This window comes from Ips typographus, linkage group LG4 (assembly GCF_016097725.1).
Source record: "Ips typographus isolate SLU linkage group LG4, UJ_Ityp_2.0, whole genome shotgun sequence".
Taxonomy (NCBI): Eukaryota; Metazoa; Arthropoda; class Insecta; order Coleoptera; family Curculionidae; genus Ips; species Ips typographus.
Genome location: NC_138425.1, coordinates 13,436,707 through 13,461,512, shown reverse-complemented (window position 1 = coordinate 13,461,512; position 24,806 = coordinate 13,436,707). Strand labels below are relative to the sequence as shown.

At 37.1% G+C, this 24,806-nt stretch overlaps 1 protein-coding gene across 9 annotated transcripts in view; it reads left to right on the top strand.

Moving 5' to 3' along the window:
- Window positions 1–24,806, top strand: part of LOC145728050 (uncharacterized) — a 69,764-nt gene that overhangs the window by 38,543 nt on the left and 6,415 nt on the right. For 3 of the 9 annotated variants that reach the window (XM_081977980.1, XM_081977979.1, XM_081977986.1), the window contains exons 3-6: window positions 2,818–3,065; window positions 20,110–20,301; window positions 20,865–23,280; window positions 24,364–24,785. In XM_081977980.1, the coding sequence (XP_081834106.1) occupies window positions 2,895–3,065; window positions 20,110–20,301; window positions 20,865–23,280; window positions 24,364–24,785 (3,201 nt within the window). In that variant the 5' untranslated portion in view covers window positions 2,818–2,894. Of the gene's footprint in view, window positions 1–1,928; window positions 2,023–2,817; window positions 3,066–19,342; window positions 19,538–20,109; window positions 20,302–20,864; window positions 23,281–24,363; window positions 24,786–24,806 lie in introns of those variants that run through there. The other 6 variants (XM_081977982.1, XM_081977978.1, XM_081977981.1 and 3 more) reach the window with 5 other exon arrangements.

Sequence of the window (24,806 nt, the reverse complement as noted above, 5' to 3'; positions counted from 1 at the left end):
CATATCTTATGGGAAAGTTCAACTACCAGTTGCAGTTCAACTGAACCAGTATTTGAACTGCGAAGCTTAAGAAGGTTTCAGAGGCTTCTGACAACTAAAAATGACTTGTAGAGGCCTCTGGCACATTAAACAGAGTCTTTACAGGCTTAAGGTTTTAGAGGCCTCTGTCCATTTTAAAAGTCTCTTGAGAAGCTGAAGAAGGTTTCAGAGGCCTCTGGTACCTAAAAATGACTTGTAGAGGCTTTTGGCAGTACAAAATGGCTTCTAGAGGTTTCTGGCACTTTAAAAACAGTCATAACGAGCTTAAAAAGGTTTTAGAAATTTCTGGCAACTAAAAATGACTTGTACAGGCTTTTGGCAATACAAAATTTCTTCTAGAGGCTCCCGGCACTTTAAAAACAGTTTTGACATGATTAAGAAGGTTTTCGAGGCTTCTGGTACCTAAAAATAACTTGTAGAGGCTTCTGGCAAAAAAAAAACAGTCTTTACAAGCTTAACAAGGTTTTAGAGGCCTCTGTCCCTTTTAAAAGTCTCTTGAGAAGCTGAAGAAGGTTTCAGAGGCTTTTGGTACCTAAAAATAACTTGTAGAGGCTTCTGGCAAAAAAAACAGTCTTTACAAGCTTAACAAGGTTTTAGAGGCCTCTGTCCCTTTTAAAAGGCTCTTGAGAAGCTGAAGAAGGTTTCAGAGGCTTATGGCAACTAAAAACGACTTGCAGAGCCTTCTGGCAATACAAAATGGCTGTTTAGAGGCCTCTGGCACTTTTAAAAGTCTCTTGGGAAGCTGAAGAAGGTTTCAGAGGCTTCTGGGACCTAAAAATGACCTGTAAAGGCTTTTCGCAGTACAAAATGGCTTCTAGAGGTTTCTGGCACTTTAAAAACAGTCATAACCAGCTTAAAAAGGTTTTAGAGATTTCTAGCAACAAAAAATGACTTGTAGAGGCTTGTGGTAATACAAAATTGCTTCTAGAGGCTTCTGGCACTTTAAGAACAATTTTGATAAGCTTAAGATGGTTTTAGAGGCTTCAGGGAACTAAAAATGGCTGTTTAGAGGCCTCTAGTAGCACTTTTAGAAATTTCTTGCGAAGCTGATGAGGGTTTCTGAGGCTTCTGGCAACTAAAAATAACTTCTAGATGCATTTGGCACATTAAACACAATTTTTACAAGCTTAAAACTTGACTAAACTTGCCTAACCAATTAAAATGGTTTATTTTGATTAATTACAATTTCCTACTCCGGATACATTGCAATTTCCACTACTTTTCACGTACATTGTTATCTCGTTTCTGAACGTATTTCTCTTAATGGCATTTTTGATAAAAACATGTATTTACTTTTTTGCTTAAAAAAATGACCCCGTGTGCAAACGGTCATAAACGTCTCATGAAAATCAAATTAGCAAAAGACTGATTGAAAGTCGTAAATCAGGTCGTGATTTACGTCCGACTTGTCAGGGAAAAAAAGACCCAAAAAAAATCTCATGAATTTTCTGAGGCGGCTTTCGGCGAAACTCGAACACGTACACCTGTTGAGGTCGATTTAAACATGTCAAAAATCGTATTTTGTTTATTAACATACGGCTAAACTGATGTATAGATAATAAACTTGTCTCTGCCTTATATTGCTCGGTCGTGTGGGTTTTTATTTGGCTAGTTCACACAAATATATTGTTTTAACTGGCTTATACAGTGTGGCTCCAATATTGATTAAATGCACGATGATTACTCATTAGGAGGATTAAAATATTCAAAATTGTACTAGTTAGTAATGAGGTGTGATTGTGCGAAGCACATGAGTCATTTTCAGGGTGATAGTTCAATTATTTCTTCTTGGTTTTTTTAGTTGATTCACTCAGTATTAACAATTTTGACCCACAATATGATTTTCCATGTTCGTTCAGTCTGCAAATAACCGTCGTGACTAAAACACGTGTGTTAGTGGATACTTGACGATATTTTTGCTGTGCTTTGCTTAGTGAATTAAAAAGTGTATTTATGTGTATCTTGGAAACTTTTTGGAAATGTGTAAGTTACAACATTCGGTTAAATCAAAAGATCAAATTTCGTTTCCACTGATTGAAGATCTGAGCAATGACCGCGCAAAAAAATACGTCTGGTGAATAAATTGTATTTTTCAAATTAGCATTTAAATTGCTTTTTGATGTAGTCGAGTGAAAATTCCCACAGAGGAGAAGGTCTCTAGGTCTAAGGCAAAAAAATTGAATATTTGGCGCAACATGCTTTGGGAACGATTCATCAGTCCATCTTGACAAAGTGGGCGGTCAAGTTCAAACAGAAAGGGATCTTATATTGTTTTTTTGTGTTTGACTAATTTAGTAGCGTGTCAAAACATCCCAAAACATGTGACAGGTTAAATTCTTCTTTAGCTAGACAAACTGAACAGACCATGGTTGAAATAGCAAAGAAGAAGGTCTCGACTCGTGCTCTTCACTTGACTTAACAAGGTCCGGTTAACGCCTTGTGGATTTTACAGTTCAAATATTACACTGAAATGTGTCATCCCATTTCATGTTTTCGCTCGCTTAAAATGAGGTACAACGTCTTCGATAAGCGAGAATGTTGCGACATGTTGCGGAAACTTGCGTCCTTATGAATTAAACATCTGACGCTTAATTGTTTTTGCGTTTCTCACATCGTGTATTGCTCATTAAAGGCTGTCCGAATGTCAGTTTAAAAAGGTAAAAACTTGTGTAATTTTTTTTTGCTAACCCATCTCTGTCAATCAATGATAGTGGGTTCAGAACAATTTGTGGATTCATTCAAAACTAAGAAAGTGACAAAGTTTTGAACTTTTTTCAGGGCAATCTTAATAGCAGCCAAGAACTAAATTTGAACACATTCTGGAATTGTAACAAACGACGATCTTGGACGATACAATGGAAGTAGTGGCGGCGCCTCCACCTTCGACAGGGTCTTCACCCTTCCGAGACCATGACGTCAGAGAGTGGTCCAGGATCGATTCGATCACGGGAGCTTTAGAGAGGGCCCGACTAGAAACTGATAGTTGGGCGGCCACAACCAGAGATGCCACCCATCGATACGGAAAGGTAAACTTAACTTTTTCAATACGAACTCTAAAAATAAAACTTTGATTTCAAATTGTTTCGTACGAAAGCGTGAAAATTTATGTTTTTTTCATAAAGAGTTCCTTAAAAATAACAGCTCATTTATTAAGTCAGTTGACACTTTGTGACACACTTGTTGACAGTGTCAGAATGTGACACTGATTTATGTTATTTTATGGCACTCTTCTGAGTCTTTCCTGATTTCCTTGGTGAAATAACTCAAAATAAATGATATTCTACCGTGACACTCTTCCTCCTCTACAACGTAGCATTATCATAAATCAAATAAAAAGACTTTAGCAACCATCATCAGCTTTTTAGAGCGCGTTCATTTCATCATCTGACAGTTTGTCACTGACAGACAATCACGTGGACTAGGGTCATTTGACCGTTCTACGGATTTTTGAGATGTTATTTTAAGGGAGCTCTTTGTAAAAACACAGTTTTCGTTATTATTAGGAAATTGCAAGACTGAATCATAACATATGAAGGGTGCACGGGAAAAACAAGCTAAGTCAATTTTTGGCCAAATTGAGAAAACAGTGTCACCCGATAGACAATAGCGATGCTATACAGGGTCCAAACTTAGTCAGAAGAAAAACGAGCTACGTCGTCTAATAGAACATATTTTAGGATAGGCGTACACGGGAATGACCTACTTACCTTTCAATCTTTTTAGTAACTAATTAGTTTAATAATTTTTTATCAACAAAAAAAAAACAAGGTTTCAACTAATTATTTTTTGACATACATTTTAATTTATGAATTACCTTGTTTGCTACTTAAGTTTGACGAATTTAATATTTATAATATAAATCTGGTGAAAAACAGGCTAAGTCAAGACCTATTTTTGTATCTTCTTCAACAACCACCTTGTAATTATTATATTAAATAAAAAAGCATGCTACTTTATATATAAAAAAATATTTATGTTTCTAATGCGTATAGGTGACCAGTTAACAACGATTTTAGAGATAAAACTGCTGTACTCAAAAACTTCAAAATTTGACTTAGCTTGTTTTTCCCGTGCACCCTTCATATGGTACGTCATGGTAATCAGGAAAAAAATCATTTATGAGAAAATCTAACGTTGCGTCAACAATGTAGAGGCGGAAATGTGAAAATGTCAAAACTTTCGAAAATTTTGATTTTGTCTTCGAAATCTCCGACTCTTAAAATTGCACTAAACTAAAAGTAGTAAACTTCTTCTCTTCTACGCCTTGGTAGTTTCGGGATAAACCTATATCTGCTGCTTTCTGTAATATCTTGACGAGGTTATTGTCTCGAGATCAAGGTATACTGAACGTTGTTTGCCCGAGGAAACAAGTAAATTGAAAATCACTATTTCAAGGTTTACGTTGTTTTCTTCTTTACATAATTCCTGCTGACGTTGCAGTTTATACATTTCTTATGCAGTGACAACATTGAATTGGAAATATAATTTCAATTTGCTCACAGAAATGTTATGAGAACATAATATTGTTGATCTAGAAACCTTGAGCTGTTTTAAGTTAAGCCTAGAGCAGGAATGCTAAACGTTTGATTTGATGAATTTCTGATCGTCAGACCTTCCTTAAATTATTTGTTTGTAGTACATTATCACACTGGTTACATCTGAATCGTTAGTGATATTTACACGAATTAAACATCTAAGCAGACCGATAAATTTAAAAGAGATAACGATCGTATTCTCAGCATGGATGACCGGTCAAAGAGGCACCGGTACAAACATTCCCAACGCCAGAGGACAAGATCAGATTGGAGGTCCTGGAAAAAAAAAATCGGTTGAGGGAGCATCTCGCCCACGCTTGAATTAATGTTTGTTATGAATATGGTTGGAGCTTTGTGTGCAAATTGTGCCTTAGTCTAATTAGCAATTATTCCAAAACCCACCATCTAGATCGGTGACATGACACAATTTTAATGAGGAGGTTCATCGAACGTTGAAATCCACGAAATTGCTTTTAAACGAAACTTTGAATCAGTTTACCCTGTAAAAGTGAAATTAGTTCTCGCGGGCACAATTTCACTCGCATTACTAAATAAAGTAAAGGCTGCTCTTGAAAAAGAAAACCAAAGTCAATGTCACGACGGGATCTGGTATTCACGAGCAGGGAACAGCTGGTCACGAAGTTTATTATTAATTGACCGGATTTGTTTATTAGTAGTCGTGGTCTGGTTGATTAATCAAACGAAAGAAACGGCTTCTTCTTCCTGTCCTTCGGGCGAATCGATTTATCCTTGTACGGTTTTTTGCATAGAACCTTTTGTACCTGCCCCATAGTGTTGGGCCAATTAAGTCCAAACGGTCACCCGAACGTATTAGTTTTTGTTGCGATCCTGTATAAATATTGCTCGCCTTAATTGGAGATCAGTCTATTGAAGCTCTGGCATTCTTGCTGTCCAACAACTTGCCGCTAATGAGAAATTTTAAAAATGATATCGAGTCATTGAGGCTTGGCCACAAGAAAATTATGACATTATTATATACAGTTTAGATTATATACTACTCTGAAAATTATTTACTTTTTGCCTCTATGTATCTCTGCATTAGTGTCCACATAAGATTTCGTTTAGTTTGATCCACGGATTCTTCTTAAATATGTGCCTGCAGTGTCAATCAAGGTTGTATATTTTAAACCTTAAACTATCCTCGTTGTCCAAGATTTGCAACAGATTGAGAGTATTGGTCCTTAGGTTTCTTATTTCTACATTACTAACCAGATAACTTATCAGATATTGGTGTTTATAGTTTAGGGATAATAATAGTATAGATAATTATATTAGTGTCATCAAGTCAACCAGTAATATTTTGACATAAAATGGCATTTTCCAATTTTTGAAAAGTTCAAAGTGGTTATTTTATTGTTATAAATATATAGATACTAATAGTATTAAGAAGGTTTCAAAGGCCTCTGGCAATACAAAATGGCTGCCAGAGGCCTCTGGCACGTTAAAAACAGTTTTAGTAAGCTTAAGAAGGTTTCAGAGGCCTCTGGCAATTCAAAATGGCTGCCAGACGCCTCTGGCACGTTAAAAACAATTCATAGTAAGCTTAAGAAGGTTTCAGAGTCCTCTGGCAATACAAAATGGCTGCCGGAGGCCTCTGGCACGTTAAAAACAGTTTTAGTAAGCTTAAGAAGGTTTCAGAGGCCTCTGGCAATTCAAAATGGCTGCCAGAGGCCTCTGGCACGTTAAAAACAATTCATAGTAAGCTTAAGAAGGTTTCAGAGGCCTCTGGCAATACAAAATGGCTGCTAGAGGCTTCTGGCACGTTAAAAACAATTCATAGTAAGCTTAAGAAGGTTTCAGAGGCCTCTGGCAATACAAAATGGCTGCCAGAGGCCTCTGGCACGTTAAAAACAGTTTTAGTAAGCTTAAGAAGGTTTCAGAGGCCTCTGGCAATTCTAAATGGCTGCCAGAGGCCTCTGGCACGTTAAAAACAATTCATAGTAAGCTTAAGAAGGTTTCAGAGGCCTCTGGCAATACAAAATGGCTGCCAGAGGCCTCTGGCACGTTAAAAACAGTTTTAGTAAGCTTAAGAAGGTTTCAGAGGCCTCTGGCAATTCAAAATGGCTGCCGGAGGCCTCTGGCACGTTAAAAACAATTCATAGTAAGCTTAAGAAGGTTTCAGAGGCCTCTGGCAATACAAAATGGCTGCCAGAGGCCTCTGGCACGTTAAAAACAGTTTTAGTAAGCTTAAGAAGGTTTCAGAGGCCTCTGGCAATTCAAAATGGCTGCCGGAGGCCTCTGGCACGTTAAAAACAATTCATAGTAAGCTTAAGAAGGTTTCAGAGGCCTCTGGCAATACAAAATGGCTGCCAGAGGCCTCTGGCACGTTAAAAACAGTTTTAGTAAGCTTAAGAAGGTTTCAGAGGCCTCTGGCAATTCAAAATGGCTGCCGGAGGCCTCTGGCACGTTAAAAACAATTCATAGTAGGCTTAAGAAGGTTTCAGAGGCCTCTGGCAATACAAAATGGCTGCTAGAGGCTTCTGGCACGTTAAAAACAATTCATAGTAAGCTTAAAAAGGTTTCAGAGGCCTCTGGCAATTCAAAATGGCTGCCAGAGGCCTCTGGCACGTTAAAAAGATAGATAATTATATTAGTGTCATCAAGTCAACCAGTAATATTTTGACATAAAATGGAATTTTCCAATTTTTGAAAAGTTCAAAGTGGTTATTTTATTGTTATAAATATACTCTTTGCTGTGCATTGGAACTCTTATGGAGCAAAAAAAAAATTTACCAAATGTGCACTTTTGATAAAAATTGCATTGTTTGCAACTTTTCCTAATGACTAACTGGTGAATGCATTTTTACATACGTGATCAACAATCATTCAGTATTACACTGGAACAGAATTATGCAAGTGTTTTTTCCTGCAGAAAAATAACTAGGCAACGCGCTAAACAGGTTAACAATTATAAAAGGTCTTAATCTTGATGGGTAGGCGGTCGTGTGCCTGCAACTAAACAAAATAATACAAGTGAAAGTAAACTGAACGCGAAGCGTTGGACGATATAACTGTGTAGATGTAACATGTTTATTATTATTTAATGAGGCACGTGATTTGAATGTTAAGTATCTTTGTTTATTTAGATTTTAAAAGCAGTTTAGATTCTTTCTAGGTGGAACTAAAAAAAAAGTTGCTACGTTATTGTTCCCTTACTGATCAGTTTATCGAACCCATCTAAGTCTTAATTGCCTATTGTTTACATCTGGTGAAGAGAAATTGCCCTCGAGTGTTCAGATCGTTTTTCTCGTTTCCTGTCAACGTGGAACTTACCTAAACATATTTTATTGAAATTAAACCGCCGACCAGCGTAGCGTGACACGGTTAGTTGCAACTCTACCATGTGATTTTATTGAGCAACAACAGGGTCATGTATGGTCGTTTTATCAAGATGCATGATTTCGAATGTAGCCACCGAGTACAATATGAGTGCTCCACTTTATAAGCTCCGTGTCGTGTCACTTATAATCTGAATATGAAATAATATCGCTGTCAAATTCGTGACTTTGGATATCTGACAATTGTGCTACAAAACCAAATTGAGTAGTTTCAATGATTGATCAGCAATCTAGTTCTAAAGATGCAGAAGCTTTAAAATTTTAGACTAAAATAGAGAGACAACCTACGCAGCTATTTAGCAGTGTGTTGGCGATATGACACATTTGATAGCACCAAATTCTGATTTTTTTTTCTCATTTATCAAATGATTCATAACAATAATGCTATCACTTGAGTAAAATTTAAATTACATTTGAAGGGTATACCAACATCACCTTTGTTCGTCCGTGACATTTTTAGATTAACACCGTATAAGTGATGGTCATCATCATTACACGTTGTATTTTGTCTTTTGGACGTATGGGTTACGCCCGTCCAAGAATCGAAATTATAAATTTCATCCTTAATCGGTGTGTCAGAACTATAAATCAAGTCCCACATTTGTCTTCCCTGGAAAAATTGCAATTTATGCGCTAATTAAAAGCCGGATTATTTATTGCAAGCCCGCGGATTTTAAAATGTAATTTAGATATTATCGGGCGACGAAAGGCCGCATCGGACCGGATTAAATGATTGTTTTCAGAATTTTTCTTAATTGGGATGCTATTGCTAGGAGTAATTAATCGTTTCCTGTCCACTGTGTATGTAGATGACGCTCGATAACTCACTTTACAGTTTCACTTCTTAAAAACCAAATTTTTATCACTCAGTGGTACTATAAAATGGCATTACCAGCGATCTTCTCTAATAGGATAAACTACACATAAAACGATATTAGTTTTATGGTCGAGACTAAATTTTAAAGCTATTTTATGACTAATTCAAAGTTTTACACTTGACTATAAAGGTGCGCTTAATGCGGGAGAATTGCACTAAAGGAAGAAAATTATCTCAACCTCTCTTCGTCGTATATCAAAAGATTTAGATAGTTTGGAGTGTCGCACGTAGGAGGAAAATCATTACCTAAATCCGGCTATAAATTTACCAGATCTAAGTGCTTTTACGATTACGCCTAGAGATTTTGTTTATTGCAAAGCTGGTAAGCAGAGGAAATTATTATTGTACATAAAAGATAATTCAAAAAGCGTCGTAAAGATTCTGCACGTCATTGACCTGGTACATCATACACTTAGCGTTGGTAGTCCAGTGAAATCAATGATCAGTTAAGCCAGAAACAATTCCACTTTCCCTCAAATCGTACTAAATCCAGGACAGGCATCAATCAATGTCTGCATTGTGCTCCATGTTAAATATTAATTTGCACCAGGGTATAAATCAAACGGTTGCGCCATTATTCCTTCTGTCATCAGTGACGTCACAATGGTGAATGAAGAACGAACGGCCATTTTTCGACAAGAAAAAACTCGAACAGCATTGAATGGAAATCGAGTTCGAACGTGAATTAACGAGTTTGGTCGTGAATCTAATCAAACTTATAGAAAGTCGCGGTTAAAATTATGTGACGCGCAAGTAAAAGTGCAATGTTACACGGGCAAATTAATGGGAAAAGTTTTGACCAAAATCTGTTTTGCGAGAAAATACAGTTTCAAAGACTTTCCAGTTAATTACGACAATTATACGATAAATGAAAGTATGTGACATATGTTTGTGTAGATCTTCAACGCTAGAGTATGGCAGTGCCTGATAATGGTAATGGTAGGTGTGGATGGTGACAGATGTACTGCGACCTGATTAGGTCTATTGTACCCCATCTTCTTCTGCTATCTGAAGGTTTCCTTGTTCATAGCAGCCCCTCAAGATTTAGTTGGTTTAGGAATTTCAGGATCTTGAGTGGGTCTGTTCGAGGTATTTCTTCCACAGCCAGCTGGTATAATTCCAGTGTGTTTAATCTTCTGTGGCGTACAGCATCCAGCAAGATGTGGTGGGGTGTTTCTGGTTCTTCTCCGCAGAACCTGCAGGTACTGTCCTCTTCTAGGCCTAGCTTCCGTAGGTGTCCTCTGAGTCGACAATGACCCGTTAAAAACCCCGTTAATGCCTTGAGACTAATTTTGCTGAGGTTAATCAGTGTCTTCGATCTTGCTCGGTTAAAATTGCCGAGGAGATCTTTGGCCTGCCTCAGTCCTGGAAGTCTTTGCCAGTGCTTTGCTCTCAGTTCTTCTTCAGCTTTATTATTTGCTTTTCCAAGGCCGTAGAATGATTCTGGCGCTATCAGTGGCGCTGATGCTCTCTTTCGTGCCAGAGTATCTTCTTGTTCGTTACCCTCTACTCCGACGTGCTCCGGAACCCAGGGGAGAATTACCTTGTTGTTCCTTCCTAGATCATTGAGGTTTCCTAAGCACTCCAGAATCATCATCGAGTTGATGTTAGATGAGCTCAACGCTTTGATGGCTGCTTGGCTATCGGAAAGGATCGCAATTTTCTTGTTCCGGTATTTCCTGTCGAGGTTGTACTGAATACATCTTTCTATGGCGTGAATTTCCACCTGAAAAATGCTAGGGAACTGGCCCATGGGTTCGGAGTATTTGGTGCTAGTTTTAGATCCGTCCGTATATCATATTATGGTATTTTTTCCTAATGTTTGAATGGATTCTCTGTTCCAATCTATCTTGGTGCTCAGTTCCGTTCGAAATTGTTTTTCGAAACTAAACTTCCTGATGATTTCGTCGGTTTGGGTGCTCTGCCCGTGGGTCCCTTGCACTGTGTGCTCTCTTTTTAAATCCGGCCTTATCCAACCTGAGATGTGCTCCCCAAGCAGTTCTTCTCACCATGATGCGGAGCGGTGTGAGGTCGAGAATTACCTCTAGTGCTGCCGTGGGGGTCTTGATCTCCTATGGCGGTGCCTAGGAGTATGGAAGTTTCAAAACTGTAGAAGAAAGTAATAGAAAGAAGAGAAAAGAGTTTTAAGTTGTCCTTCTTTGCAGAAGGTAAAACTGGAAGTTTTTCACTAAAAATGTCACAATTGATGACATGTTATGCGCGGAAAGTACTGGTTCCTGTAAACTAAACAAATAAAAGTAAAACGTTATGGCATTACGAAATTCGATCCAACCATGACCGCGTGTAATTTGCCATATGTCTTGTCGAGTTGGAAAGTTAACGAAGGCGTCACATGTCGCCCACCAATACTGTTATTACTTGTTAAAGAAAATTCCTTGAGTGAAAATTAATTATTAAACAAATTAAATCCGTGCCTACTTATTAAGCTTCCGACGACCTTCTCCAGAGTGTAAGGATTCAATTAAAAACCAGCTTTTCCTTCATTTTCTTCCACGTTACAAAATTAACCTTCAACTTGCTAAAGTGAAATTGATTCGTGCCACTGCATTTGTCATTGTCACGCCCCGTATATTGAAAACAATCATCCACCTTTCGCAACGGCTGAATAACCGATTTGCATACCCATTAAAACGAACTGCATTTTGCAATATATATGATTTAAGCTCCTATTCCTACATATTAAATAAATAGATTTTTAATTTTTGTTCGCGGATATATTATTATTATTATTGGGTCGGGAGACAAGTTTTTAATAAATGGGGGTTCAGTATCCGCTCGCAAATGTCATGCTCGTTTACCATTTAGTAAATTGACAGTTGTTGCGTTAGTATTAATTAATGCAGTAATAAAAAGAAAATTTCTGTTCAGCTGTTGATCAAATTACTTTTCAATTTATCGCCGTAATAACTTCATGATAGGTTAAAGGGGGAAATTCGATTGTTTTACGATAGTACTCTTTACCTTATAAAGGATATCTCTTTTGCAGCCTGGCTGGTAGCCATTAGCCGCTGTCTATACAGTGTGTCCAATTTTAATTCGATTAAAATTCAGAGAATTAACTTTTAAAAAAATGCTCACGACTGACACGTATGTTAGTATTTTTAAATGTGTATTTTTTTAGAAAAAAAAATAGGTATACAGACATTTTCAAATGAGAATCACCATTTTTTGTTGTATTTATGGATTCTGAGTATTTTTAATGTAGCATATCCTAGGTTGATATTTTATTGTCGCAAAGTTTTTTTTTTCCTATATAATTGATTAGTATACAGGGTGTCCCAAATTTGAGCATCAAACCAAACTTTCAATTTCTTAAATGGGATGACCTATTTTTTATCGGAATCTACGTCAAATTCTAGGCCCACTTGATGTAAAATGTCTATCGATCTTTTCCAAAAAATCGTGAATAACTCGCTTATTTGAAACATCCTGTATATACGAGCCATATAACAAAAGAAATTTAATAAATGGTGTTCTCACGTGACGTTGAGCGAACACGGCTAAGTTGCCCGGTTCGGCCGCTAGAGGGCGTCAAAGTTGACCTTGGTTTTTTGTAGTTTTTGTTCAATATCTCAGGAACGCTTCAAGTTAGAGATTTAAAATTTTTATTACAAACGCACCTCGAGGGGATGCAGCTTTTACCTTTAATGCCTTTTTTGGTACCAAGTACCGTTTGTCCTTGAAAAATTAAAAACCAAGATTGTCAAAAAATTTAAAGGCTGTGGTACCTTTGAATTTAGTTAGAGAAGAATTGTGAATTTTTGAAATAAACTTCCATTGTCTAAATTCCTTCAGGTTAACGATACGAAAATGACGTTAAGTGTCATTTTTTAAGGGTGCCATGCTCGGAAAACCGTCAAAATTTATATAATTTTCAGATCATCCCCAAAACAGTGACAATTGGGGCAAAATGAGTATCAGGCTGATACAGGGTGTCTCAGATTAGCGACTGAGTACAGGGTGTCCCAAAAAAGTGAAAAACAACTTTTAGTTTCCGGAAAAAATCTCCAACGCTGTGTAAAAAAAAAACTGTCAAAATTGTCAAAAAGCTTGACTTTGACGCTCTCTAGCGGTCAAGTCACATGACCTTTTTTAAACATACCGTAGAAAATCCTTTGACCTGGACTATATTTTCCCTTCAGTGACCTTTTATTGTAACTGTGAAAATAACTGAGTTATTTTAGGTTAAAGCAAAACTGGCATATTTTTCGAATTCTTACAATCTTAGCTATCTTTTCACTTCAATCGCTTTTGGTCGTCAACTGTCAATTAAGTTAGGCACAAATTCCTGAATTCCCTGAATTTTAATGGAATTTATTCCATACTTTACGGACACACTGTATAGAGGCAATACTGTTTAACGTTAACTGGTTCGAAACGCTGATAAATGCAATTCGCGGAAGTTCAATATACTACTTGGCCGTTACTTGATATTTAAAGAGATTTAAGCACGTAATTAGGGTGTCATAATTCTTTTAGTGAAACACCCATTTACGTAATACTAACAAATATTACCACCTAGCATCCAAATAGACTTTAAAAGTTTCACTTTCGAAACCAAGCAGTTCAAAACTTTAACACCCTGTATTTTGGTTATTTTTGGGAGTTCAGGGTGGTTAAACCATTCAAAAAAATTGTCATAAAGTGCTCTTTTTAATCACGTAGATTAAAAAATTTTACCTAAAAAATTGTCTACAGGGTGAGCAAAAATAATGATCCACTAACAACTTCGGACACACCCTGTATACAGGGCACTGTATTGAAGTTCAAACGTTTCGTAGTTTGGTTTAGTGATCAATTAGGAACAATTTTGCACTCTTGTAGTTTTTATGTTAATCTAAACGTTTTCGAGATATTTGCAAAAACTACTTTGATGCACTTTTTTACCGAAAATTAGTTCAAAAATGTAACACCCTGTATTTTGGTTATTTTTCGGAGTTCAGGATGGTTCAATCATTCAATAGTGTGATCAAGCAGCTTTCAGGTTGCTGCTTTTCCTTGATCAAACACAAACTAACAGTGCTGTGTACACAAATACTGCACATATGGAACTAACCACCGCCCTCTATACTAGAAAGCCTAAAATGTCACTTTTAATGGCGGCGTTAGCGGTTTTCGTTTTATACACAAACCTATACAGATGCAGTGAGAAACTAGCTATTTATGTAACCAGTTACGAAAAGATCGATTTTGTGTAACGAATGAATGTTTGTAGGGCGAGCGCAGCGAGGTCGAAACGTGTTGCATACATAATTTTTTTTAATTTTGACCAAAAAGCGGTAAAAACCATCTTTTAAAGTGATTTAACACAAATATTCACTTTCATAGCACCTTGTATAAACAGTGACAACGACATGTTATGATGGATGTCGCCCATATGTTTCTACGGAAATGCATAAAAACAGGGAGTGATGAAATGAACATTTCATAACTAGTTACATAAAGTATCACTTTATGTAACTAGTTACATAAAGTAAAACGTTTTGTCACTCTAATCAGTTTTGAAAAGTGTCACTTTATATGCCAAAATTAGAAAAAAGTTTTTTTTTATTATTTTATGTAGTTCATTGCAAGTTGTGAGTTTTCTACACAATCAAGTCCAGCCTAAACAAATTGGTTAGAACATTTGTCCTTGAAAGTACAACACACAGCAAACTAGTTTAAACACTGTTCAATGTAAGAAAATCTGTAAATCCTTGAAACTAGGTAAGCAAAACTGGTAAATGGTTCTTATGTTATTACCAAGAACATTTTTGTTGCTCTCACATTGAAGGATGCTTTAAAATGTAACTCACATACCTACCTGTGCATGTAACAAGTACCTAATAAGTTTACTGTACTAGAAAGCACTGGTACTTACCATTGAGTATAGTGTTGGAGTAAAATCATTCCACTTCAAAGTGTTCAACCACTGTTGAGTTAGGTCCGGTTTTTTGTAAAGTAAAAAACTGACACGGTTGGGCTTTTTTCTGAATTGCTGTTACAATGTGACTTGAAAAACTTATGAACGGCAGCAAACAAAAATAACTTATGCAATTAACCTCAAGTCTTGATTTTAAACCGTCTAAATTCATCTAATCCTCAAAAAACTCAATTTCCACAATACAAACAAACGCAAACTGTCACTACTATTTCCGCCATATTGGAATTTTTGACAAGCACCCTCTAGGCTTTCTAGTATAGTAGGCGGTGAACTAACGGGTGTTCAATAATTGTTATGGTCGTAGTTGGCTGTGGTTCTCTCGTTCTTGCACGAACGTAGGGCCGCTGATAAGTTCGTATATGGTTTGAAATCAAACCGGCGGATTGACAGCTGTCATATAATAATTGTTTGCAACGTTATCTAAGACATACGCTTTTTGTGACAATTGCCATCCATAGGCGACCTGACCATAACAATTACTGAACACCCGTTACTTCTGCATTTTCTATCACCATTTTGGTATATTAACATTTGGCCTTAAATATTTATTGTATTTTTATTATTTAATCCAACGGAGATAAAAGCAACATCTTGAAATATTTAAGCTGTCGGCGATCCCTATCCTAAAAGGTCAAAAGCCCCCCCGAGCCGTAACCTTCCAAGTTGAAAGGTCGAGCAACGCAGAATACGTATGCAATTCTTCTTTTGTTTTCTACGGATACCATCACGAACCAATCGATTTCCATAAATATAGCCTGATTTACGATTCGGCGAGCTGAAAATTTGCATGCCTGGATAACTGAAAAAATCCGCAATTATTTGAGCTCACCCCGTAACAACAACTACACGTACCGAGCAATGTTAAGTATTTTTGTCTCGGCGCCAACATTTATTTTTAATAGACTACACGATGATGTACACGATAAAACAGTACGGCTAATTTAAAAGGTTCGCGATCGATATACCAGAAACAAGTCTTTTACAGCGTCCCAAGAATGTCCTTAGCTCCAGAAGAAAAAAGGGGTATGGGAGGTACGTAATGCATTGTTTCCAGTTCGACAATTACGACACTTTGAAGTCGACCCTCGTATAATGTATTAGAAGTTTCTGATATTTTTTTTTTTCGTCTTGTGGCACTTGAGCCATCCTACCTAGCGCGAAGGCCGTTTTCACTAACATGTTATTATCGCTTTATATGTGCAGTTTGCTTATTCATATACAGGGTAGTATTTCTCCTTTTTTTTGAGAGTAAGTAATAGGTATAGCATATTACATACTCGGGTGGAAAGTGTTTGTCGAGAAATTAGTACTAGAAATTCATTCATCAGACATTTTGAGCTAAATAAAATGCTTTTAACATGGAGATTTCTGTCTGACAAAAAACATATTGACATTCAACTGGGTGGAAAGTACTCAGGTATTTTTCATCTTTCCACCTAGTTTACACATAAGAAATAACGTTATTACGTACATGGTTAAAAATGATATACCTTGTTGTGCTTAATATTTATAGGTTTCTAGTCTAACCGAACGTTGATATCTTTTAGATACCACTTACAGGCTTTCAAGAGTAATATACTTATTAACAGTTTTAACTTGTTTTTTTTTATAAAAATAGGCCTGATTTCTGTATAAATTAGTTTTGTGTTCTTCTGTTTTCGCTGAGGATTTAAACGTTAAAAGCCGACCCTGTACATCTTGGTAACCGGTAATTAACGCAAGGCTTGTGATGGTACGGTGCGCACACGATTGCGTGCTTTTTATTTAGCCGAGGAATGTTGGCAAAATTGTTTTGACGTCTAATTTTCAGATAAAGTTATGTTCATCTCTTTTTGCTGAAGTTATCGCCGACAACTCAACGCCAATCTGTTACACTTAAAGGACCGAACTTGGCACTATGCAGATAATTTCAACGAACGCAGTCCCGGCTGCTGATTTTAAACATTGGACTGAATTTCAGCGAAGTGAAATAACAATTTAGCACCTACATCCCGAATAATTTTACATAATACAACGATTTATTTGCACGACATCAGTTAATAATCGTAAACGTTCTCGTTTATTTCCAACTTTAGCTCTAATGCCACTTTCATCTCTGTTTATGCGCTGTAGTGTTACTATAAATCTCGTTGTCAACCCATAAATGGCGATATACTCCAACTGTTTTGGACAGTTCATTCATGCAACTGTTACCTCGCAAATTGGTTATTCGTTTAAAAACCAATTGCACAATGAGATTAGTGAAAAAACCCCCCGAGTTCAACTCAGTCTAGGATCCGCCTTCTTGGCTCAATCTCGTCACAAAAAAATGCAAACTTTGTTCAGTCGAAAGGATCTTAAGCACGCAACATCTTTATAAGGTCAGTAACCATCCCAAATCGATGCAAATTCGATGACAACAAAGAGAATAAGACGAAAATTAAAACGGAGGATGGTTCCCGTCCTACAATGACTACACAGGCTACCCACCGATCAACGCTCCTTGCCTTCTTTAATACTTTCGTCAGTTTTTAATTATCTTTGTTCGATGCATGATCTTTCAGAAACAACCAGTGTGATGATTAGCAAATAGTAATTTTGGGCGTGAAAGATGATTCGGCTTTTTTTTTTCAGAACAGATGAAACACATTTTTTGTGTGAATCACTGAAATCTGTCAAAAAAGTGTCAGAAATACAGAGCAGGTTATTAGAGTAGTGTTGGAGTAGTTCTTTTATACAGGGTGGTCCAGTTTTAAATGTCAATAATTCACCATTCGATAGCCCATCAAAAAATAAGTTAAGATATTATGTCATTTTCCTGAAAAATGCTTCCCAACGAAAAAATACAGTCCGTAAAAGTTTAGTTTAAAAAATTGGTTTCTTGTCATAACTGTCAGACCGCTGGAGCAATATTTTAATTAAATTTAGAACAAATATATGTGCAATTAATATTCATTATGTGATGTTAATGACGTTTGTCGAAACTGTCCAGTGATGTAAATACAGAAAGATGGTTTCCATTTTTCTGCTTTATTCTCTACGTCACTGTATATTTTTCAAAAATATTTTTTTACTTTACTTGTTCAATTTGACAAAATAAGTATCTCTTATAAAATTTTGATTTGAAACTTTGTTTACGAGATAATTGTGTTATTACGTTCAAAACAAACCCAACCCAACTTAAAAGTTTTCTTGAAAACAGTGAATAATTCACTTAAGAAGCTTAAAAAACGTCATTGTAGATAGTTTTCAGACAAATTGAAAGACTTTAGTTTTGAAAATTGACTTAGAAACCAGTAAATTTACTTTGAAACGGTGAAAATTGACTTTAGAGGCTTAAAAACTGTCTTTGTAGTCAGTCGTTATAGTTTTCAAATAAGTTGAAAAACTTTAGTAGTGAAAATGGACTTGTAGCCATGAAAAACTACTTTATCTAGAATTTTTGACTACAAATTCACACATTTCAACCTTGAAAATTGACTTGGACACCAAAAAGTGACTCTGTACCAATGAAAAGTGACATAAAAAGCTTAAAATTTGCACTTAAAGCAAGTTTTCATAATTTGAAAATACATTTCAATATGTTAGGCTTGAAAGTAGTCTTAAATACAGGATATTGACATTTGATTCATGAAAATTGACTTGAAGACTGACTTTTCAAGTTTTCTTACTTTGCTTTTTATTTTCTTAGAATTCTGGACTATTTTTTAGGGCTAAAACTGCTTTCAGCTTGGAAAATCAAGTACCTATTAGGGTTATCTTCACCAAGTTTTTGACATAGCAGACTTAAAAAACTATTTTAACATTTTCCATAGGCTTAAACATGCCATTTCACGCTTTGTCAGTATTAAATTGACTTCTAGACGCTTCACTGTGATTTAAGACTGAAAAACCGAATTTTAAACTATTTTTTATAGTAAAAGTTATGTTTCAGATTCTTCATTGATGAAAGTAAACAATTTTGGCATTAAATGCTACGATATTAGTTTTGAACGCTAATTTTTAGAATTAAATTAGTCCGGAAATTCGGACTGTTGCCAGTGTTTAATTGAATAAAAAAAAAGTTTGAATTGAATAATCAGTTTTACACTACCTATAGTCAAAAAAATTGAACGCCAGGAAACATTAGTCCAAAAATCTTGTTTTTTGACTATTGAATATTTAGTGTCAAAAATTAACTCGTAAACCTCATGGATGACCATATTTGAATACTTTTGAACCATTTTAAAGTAAAAAACACAATAACCCAAGTAGACATTTTTGTCAATTTTGAATAACATCACAGACAAGCTAATATATAACATTGGAGGTTTGTGTCTTCCTTAGGAAGCGTTCTTCAGGAAAATGACATAATGCATGTCAACTTATTTTTTGATGGGCTATCGATTGGTGAATTATTGACATTTAAAACTGGACCACCCTGTATAAGTAATTATATTATAATGTCCTGGTAGCGCATTCACCAATTAGTCAGTGCCTAACCAAGTATTTGGTACTTCCTAATAGAAATTCTGAGCAAAAGGTGTTGCATTTCGACTTGTAGAGCTCTTTAAAATCCGGTCAGACGAATTCGCAGGAAGGATATCCTTCCCACCGATACTTACGTCACGATATTGTCTCTTGCATGCAACTCGTAATGCAACAACGTAGCCAGCGGCCACTGGCAGTACTTTTCGATTCAGTCGGTACCGGTACCCAGCGAGTACCATACGTAGCGGGCCGGTTCTGCGTTCGATTCGCGGTCATAGAAGTGGTTCTCGCCGATTCGGATCGTACTACTATACGATTTAGCCTCTTCTTGCAGGTCAGTGCTGTCAAACCTGATTCGCTTTTATGCCGTTTTTGGTCGTTTTAACTGTTTCGGGTGTGAAACCGTACAGACAAAGCTCAGTCAGGTTTTCAGACAGAAATTCTGCGTCATCAAGTTACTCTTATTTACCACTCTTGTCACCTACAACAATTAAACGAATTCTAAAAATCTGCAAAAAATTGATATAATGGTAGTAATACAAATTTGGAAAGCTTACTAACAAGCAAAAAAGTGCGGTTCTGTTTATAAAACAAACCATTAGTACGAGAAGATTGCTGGACTGGATAATTTAAATGAAGCATTTCTTGCACTACGCAAATCATTACATTAATTAAGCCATAACAAGTGGTCGGGACATAAATAGACCGGAATTGAAAAACTAAAACAAATCGGAGATTGACACAATAATATCGCAGCGATTCCTATCAGTAGTCGAGCTGTAACACACTACTTAATCAAAGGTTAATAGAACTAAAATTAAACTTTAAATGCATGGTTGCTGTTGTATATGTTTAAGCTTTTACTGCTTTATTCATATAATATATAAAATATTCATTTTTTTTCAGGTGGTCGATTCCCGTGCCCGTACCGGAACCGACGGTTCTTTACAAGCTCAAGCCAGCAGACAGTTGGAAGTGTTTCAAAGCCGTGCAGCTGGAGCTAGTCTGCAAGTCGTTAAAACTACCACGGTCAGCAGCAGTAGATGGTCAGGAAAAGTGGAGAATCCTGCTAAAGGCTTGGGATTTGAAGATTTACAGGTATTTAACATTGTAAACGTGAAGAATGCAGGATTTTTCATCGTTCTACGAATTAACCCATTGCGGGTCAACAATATCGAGAGGTTTGCTTAACAATATAACTGTGCTTATTAGACTGTGACCGAAACTTTTTCTGCCTGGTATTTTAATATCGAACCGAATTACGTTAGGCTACTTTTCGCTTCCTTCACTGATTCACCAAGCGAGTACCAGTCTATTATTATAACTTATAACCTGTCAGCACTGCTACCGGTAAATCTTGTTAACCTACGCAAGAAACACTAAAAGTTTTTTTGGAAAAAAAACTCACCTTCAGAGAATACATTTTTCTCATACAATACGGTGAACTAGGAAGTTGACTCAAACGATAATTTTTCCCAAACGTTATGGTAGTTGCATACCAAAAACGTAAAGTGTTGGACGAATGCTAATTGGCATGCAAACCGAAGGTGACTAATCAAGTAGTAACACGTCAGTGATAGTTTTATTGCGACGATTGTTTTCATTAGACTGAAATAAGAATATTTGATTTGACATTAATAATAAACTAATTCTTGTTCCAGCTTCCACTCAATCCTCTGGATCTCACTTCAGAAAAATCGAAAGCCTCCGTGGGCAGAAGCGCAAACCGTCGTCCACCATCACGTCACCCTCGAGCCACATCGTCAGCCTTTAACGACGATATTCACAATCACATAAGAAACGTCCATTTCACCGCCGCCACCAATCTTCACCGAGTGTCCAGGCTGTGTCATCAAATCCATGAATCGGCAGTGCGTAACGCATTCGGTCGAAAATCACCGACTTTGTCGTCTCGGGGCAGTGCAGACGGTAGTGTTAGTGGTGTAGAAATAACCGAAATTGAAAGTAGTGCCACTTCAAACAGTGACCTAAATTCCCACACGACCTTGACGCGTGCAAAAAGTAACAGCAGCGAGGACGTCCAGCAAATACCAGAGAAGGAAAGTGGCGGTTTAGAGGAGTTGGAGAGTTGGAGAAGGAATTCCAAGGTACGGCGCAGCCTCCCGTTCTCCAAAGCTGGAGTCAGAAAAAGTGCTGATATTCCGGAAAGCAGTGTTAGCGTGAAAAAGTTAAGAGATGAACTAGAAAAAGGACGACGATTAACTACAGCTTTAAGAAACAACTCTCTGTCAGGCGATTTGAATGCGATCGATAGTATTATACAGTCCATTTCGAGCGCCAGCTCTTTGGAAAGAAGTTCAATAGATGACAGTTTAGATGAAAGTAATCCACCTGACAAAGACCAGTTGGCAGCCAAAACCAAACAGAAAAGAGAGTCGTTTGTTACTGTAGAGTCTCTACAGGAAATTAAAGGCCGACTAAGACGCACCAGCTCTCCTGGTGCTACAGGAAATACTTCCATCAAACCAGAGGAGAGTGATGATGGTATAGGAACCAGTGAAGACTCTAAAGTAAAATCCTACGTTTACGGTATGGAAAACATGTTACCCAACAAAAAGTCCGTCATAGGAACTGGCAGTCTAGAGTCGCGTTCCAAATTCGCAAATGGTGTCGGGACCAACAAAAGTGAAGATTGGTACAACCGGAGGAAGTCATATGGTTTTGAAAAGGTTCACAGTCCAGAGAACGCGTCTTCAAAGTCATTAAAAGATAAAACTTTCGTTGAGTCTAGCACAGATAGTGGCATCTGCAGGTCTAGCGAAATCATGGTGGTACCAACGGCCACTAAATCGAACATGAATAACGGCCAAACGAACGGACTGTGTAACTCGGAAGAGAGCAGTGAAAGCGACGTCGAAAATAAGTTTGGTCCGAACGCCGATAAGTCTCTTAACGGGATTCATTACGGTAATGTAAAGAAGATGACGAGCATATTTAACCAGGAGGACAAAAATCCCTTTATCAGCAGCAGGTCGTCGGACTTGGCCTGGAGGAAAAAGAACGAGTTGAAATCGACGACGATCACAATACCCATAGTTAAAAACAACAATGTTGTCGACTTGCCGTGGAACGACGAACCTGAAAAAGATAGTTTGAAGAGGCACTCTATAGCGGTAGATGAAAAGTATAACGGTTTGGATAATCAATTGAGAAAAAGTAGTTTAAGCAACGATGTGGACGAAGATAACTTGAATGGTATTAGAAGAGCCAAAAAAGTAGAGTTTTGCAAAACAGAAGTACACTTTGCCGCTGAAAGTGGGAAAGTCAATATAGTAGAAACTGATGAAAAGCCTCCACCCACGCAAAACTTTAGAAGAAGACGTAGAAATTCAGGTCCAAGCACTGACTACCCACCAGATTTTAATAAAAACGGGTTACCGGTGCTACATTTTGGGGATACCGTATACGAAAAAAGCATGTATGGTGTTGCAGACCCTCAGGAACAAACACCATCCGCATTCAGCGTAGTTACTGTAAATAGTACCGGGGATTCAGTCAGCAACCATCTAGAATACACAGAGGAGGAGAGAAAAGACTTTAATAGCATTCAGTTGGAAAATGACAATTTGAAAGGTATTCTGAAAAATAAACCAGTTAAACCGAAACCCTACCATCTGGGCGAATCTGTTCCTCTTCTGGACTCTGACGAAGACTCCAAATGGGGCGTTAAGTTGCGTCACGTCCCAAAAGAACAACCGATATGGAAATCAACAGTGACGGTACGCAACACCTACCAACAAGACGACGAATCCGCCCCCACTAATGATTTACCAGAATTTCAAAAACTTTTAAAACATTTACGACCTACAAGCAAAAAACCTGATTACATGAGTGACAACGAAAATCGTTACTCCGATAGTTTTGCCAATATTCGGGTGGTACCGGCCGCTAAAGACAACAGACGGTCGTCGTGGTCAGTGGCGGACCGTGTAAAATTGGACGAGGAGATTCAAAGCAGTAGAGGGTATTCAACGAAAGTCAACTTTGGGGATGGGCAAGCCACTGTCGTTCAGAATGATCAGTCCACTTGGCCTAGAGTGGAAAACTTATCCAAAGGTAAGTCGAAATATATATTATGTGTTTTGGTGTGAGGGGTTGGTTTTAACTGTCAAACGTTTGTATGAGAGCTATTCCTAATATCAGCAATTTTCAAGTTTTGTTATCTTACCAGTCTTAACCAATCCATAATATGGGTTATTGTGTTGAGGTATTTTTTGTGATGAACCTGCTGAATTATTTTTTTGCAAAATCACGTAATAATCACTATCCTGTTTGAAACTAGTATAATTTCGTTCTTACAAATCACAAAAGAAACTTTGCCTGTGTAATAATAATAATAACGCTACTGATCATGTCGGTCAAGGTGTTGTATAATAATAATGGGACTGCCGCAATTTTTTCCTTGCCACTATTACCTGTGTACAGTTCCTATTTGTACGACTGTTTCTAATTATTTTAATTGTGAGCTGCGATTAAGAAAATAATAACAGTAGGTGTGTGTGTAATACTTAACTGGCTTGCTAACATTTCTCGTCTATTGCATGTTAACAGTAGTGTGTGTTGTTTCTAATTCCTATTGTGCGAACTCCCACTGAAATTGGATGTTCCAGTTTCTTTATATTCACATAAATAATAAATTAAATGCACTAAGGCTGTTGTTTCAATAAACCTTCTAGTTTCATGATTCGAGCCGTTCAAGGTCTGAATAAGTGATAGTTGACTAAATTTGACACAGTTAATTAAAATCAAAAGCTGGAAGTGGTTTAACGTTCACCGTAACACTTACTTGGTTAACTGTTAACTGCACTTATCATGATACAGATAATAGATCGCAAATTACAGTCGATTCGTTAATATGGTAATTATTATTGGCAAATTAATTATTGTTTTACATTTCTTAAAATACAGTAATTAATTAGTAGAAGGGTTTCTTGACATAACTATTGCATTGCTTTTAAAAGACTTAATTATTAGTGGTTACATTTTTTCTTTATAAGTTAGTCTACTGGAAAATGTACGATAAGATGTAATGCACGTATATTGTAGAATTGCTACTCTGTATATATTTTACCAGAGTGATCAGTTTGAGTAGTATAGTGTACCTTTCTTATCTTTATGCATGGTCTCTCATTTTTTCAGTAGTAGTAGTTTTAACCAGAAAATGCGAATGGCCCAGTAGAGCATCATCGGAACTTGTAAATAACATTGAACCTTTATTGTTGACACACAACCCACACAGTTCAGCCCTAATTCTTCCAGACTCCAGACAGATCCTGAACAGGGGCCTGGTCGTCAGAATTGGCAAACAGGACTCGGCCAGTAAGCAGCATACCGTGTGTTCGAAGATGACGACGACGAGACAGCACAATAACACCACGACCACAACAAAAATCACGATTGATCTCTCACCCTCACCGCCCACGACTGATAAACGTTTCCTTTACACCAAATATAACAAGCGATCTCAAAACCCACACCATAGTTTTAAGTCTACGCCATTGGTGCTCAATACCATCAAAGACCAAAAAGAGGCTGTTAGTAGAGTTCCTCAACAACTAGAGGTACATGGGTAATACCAATGA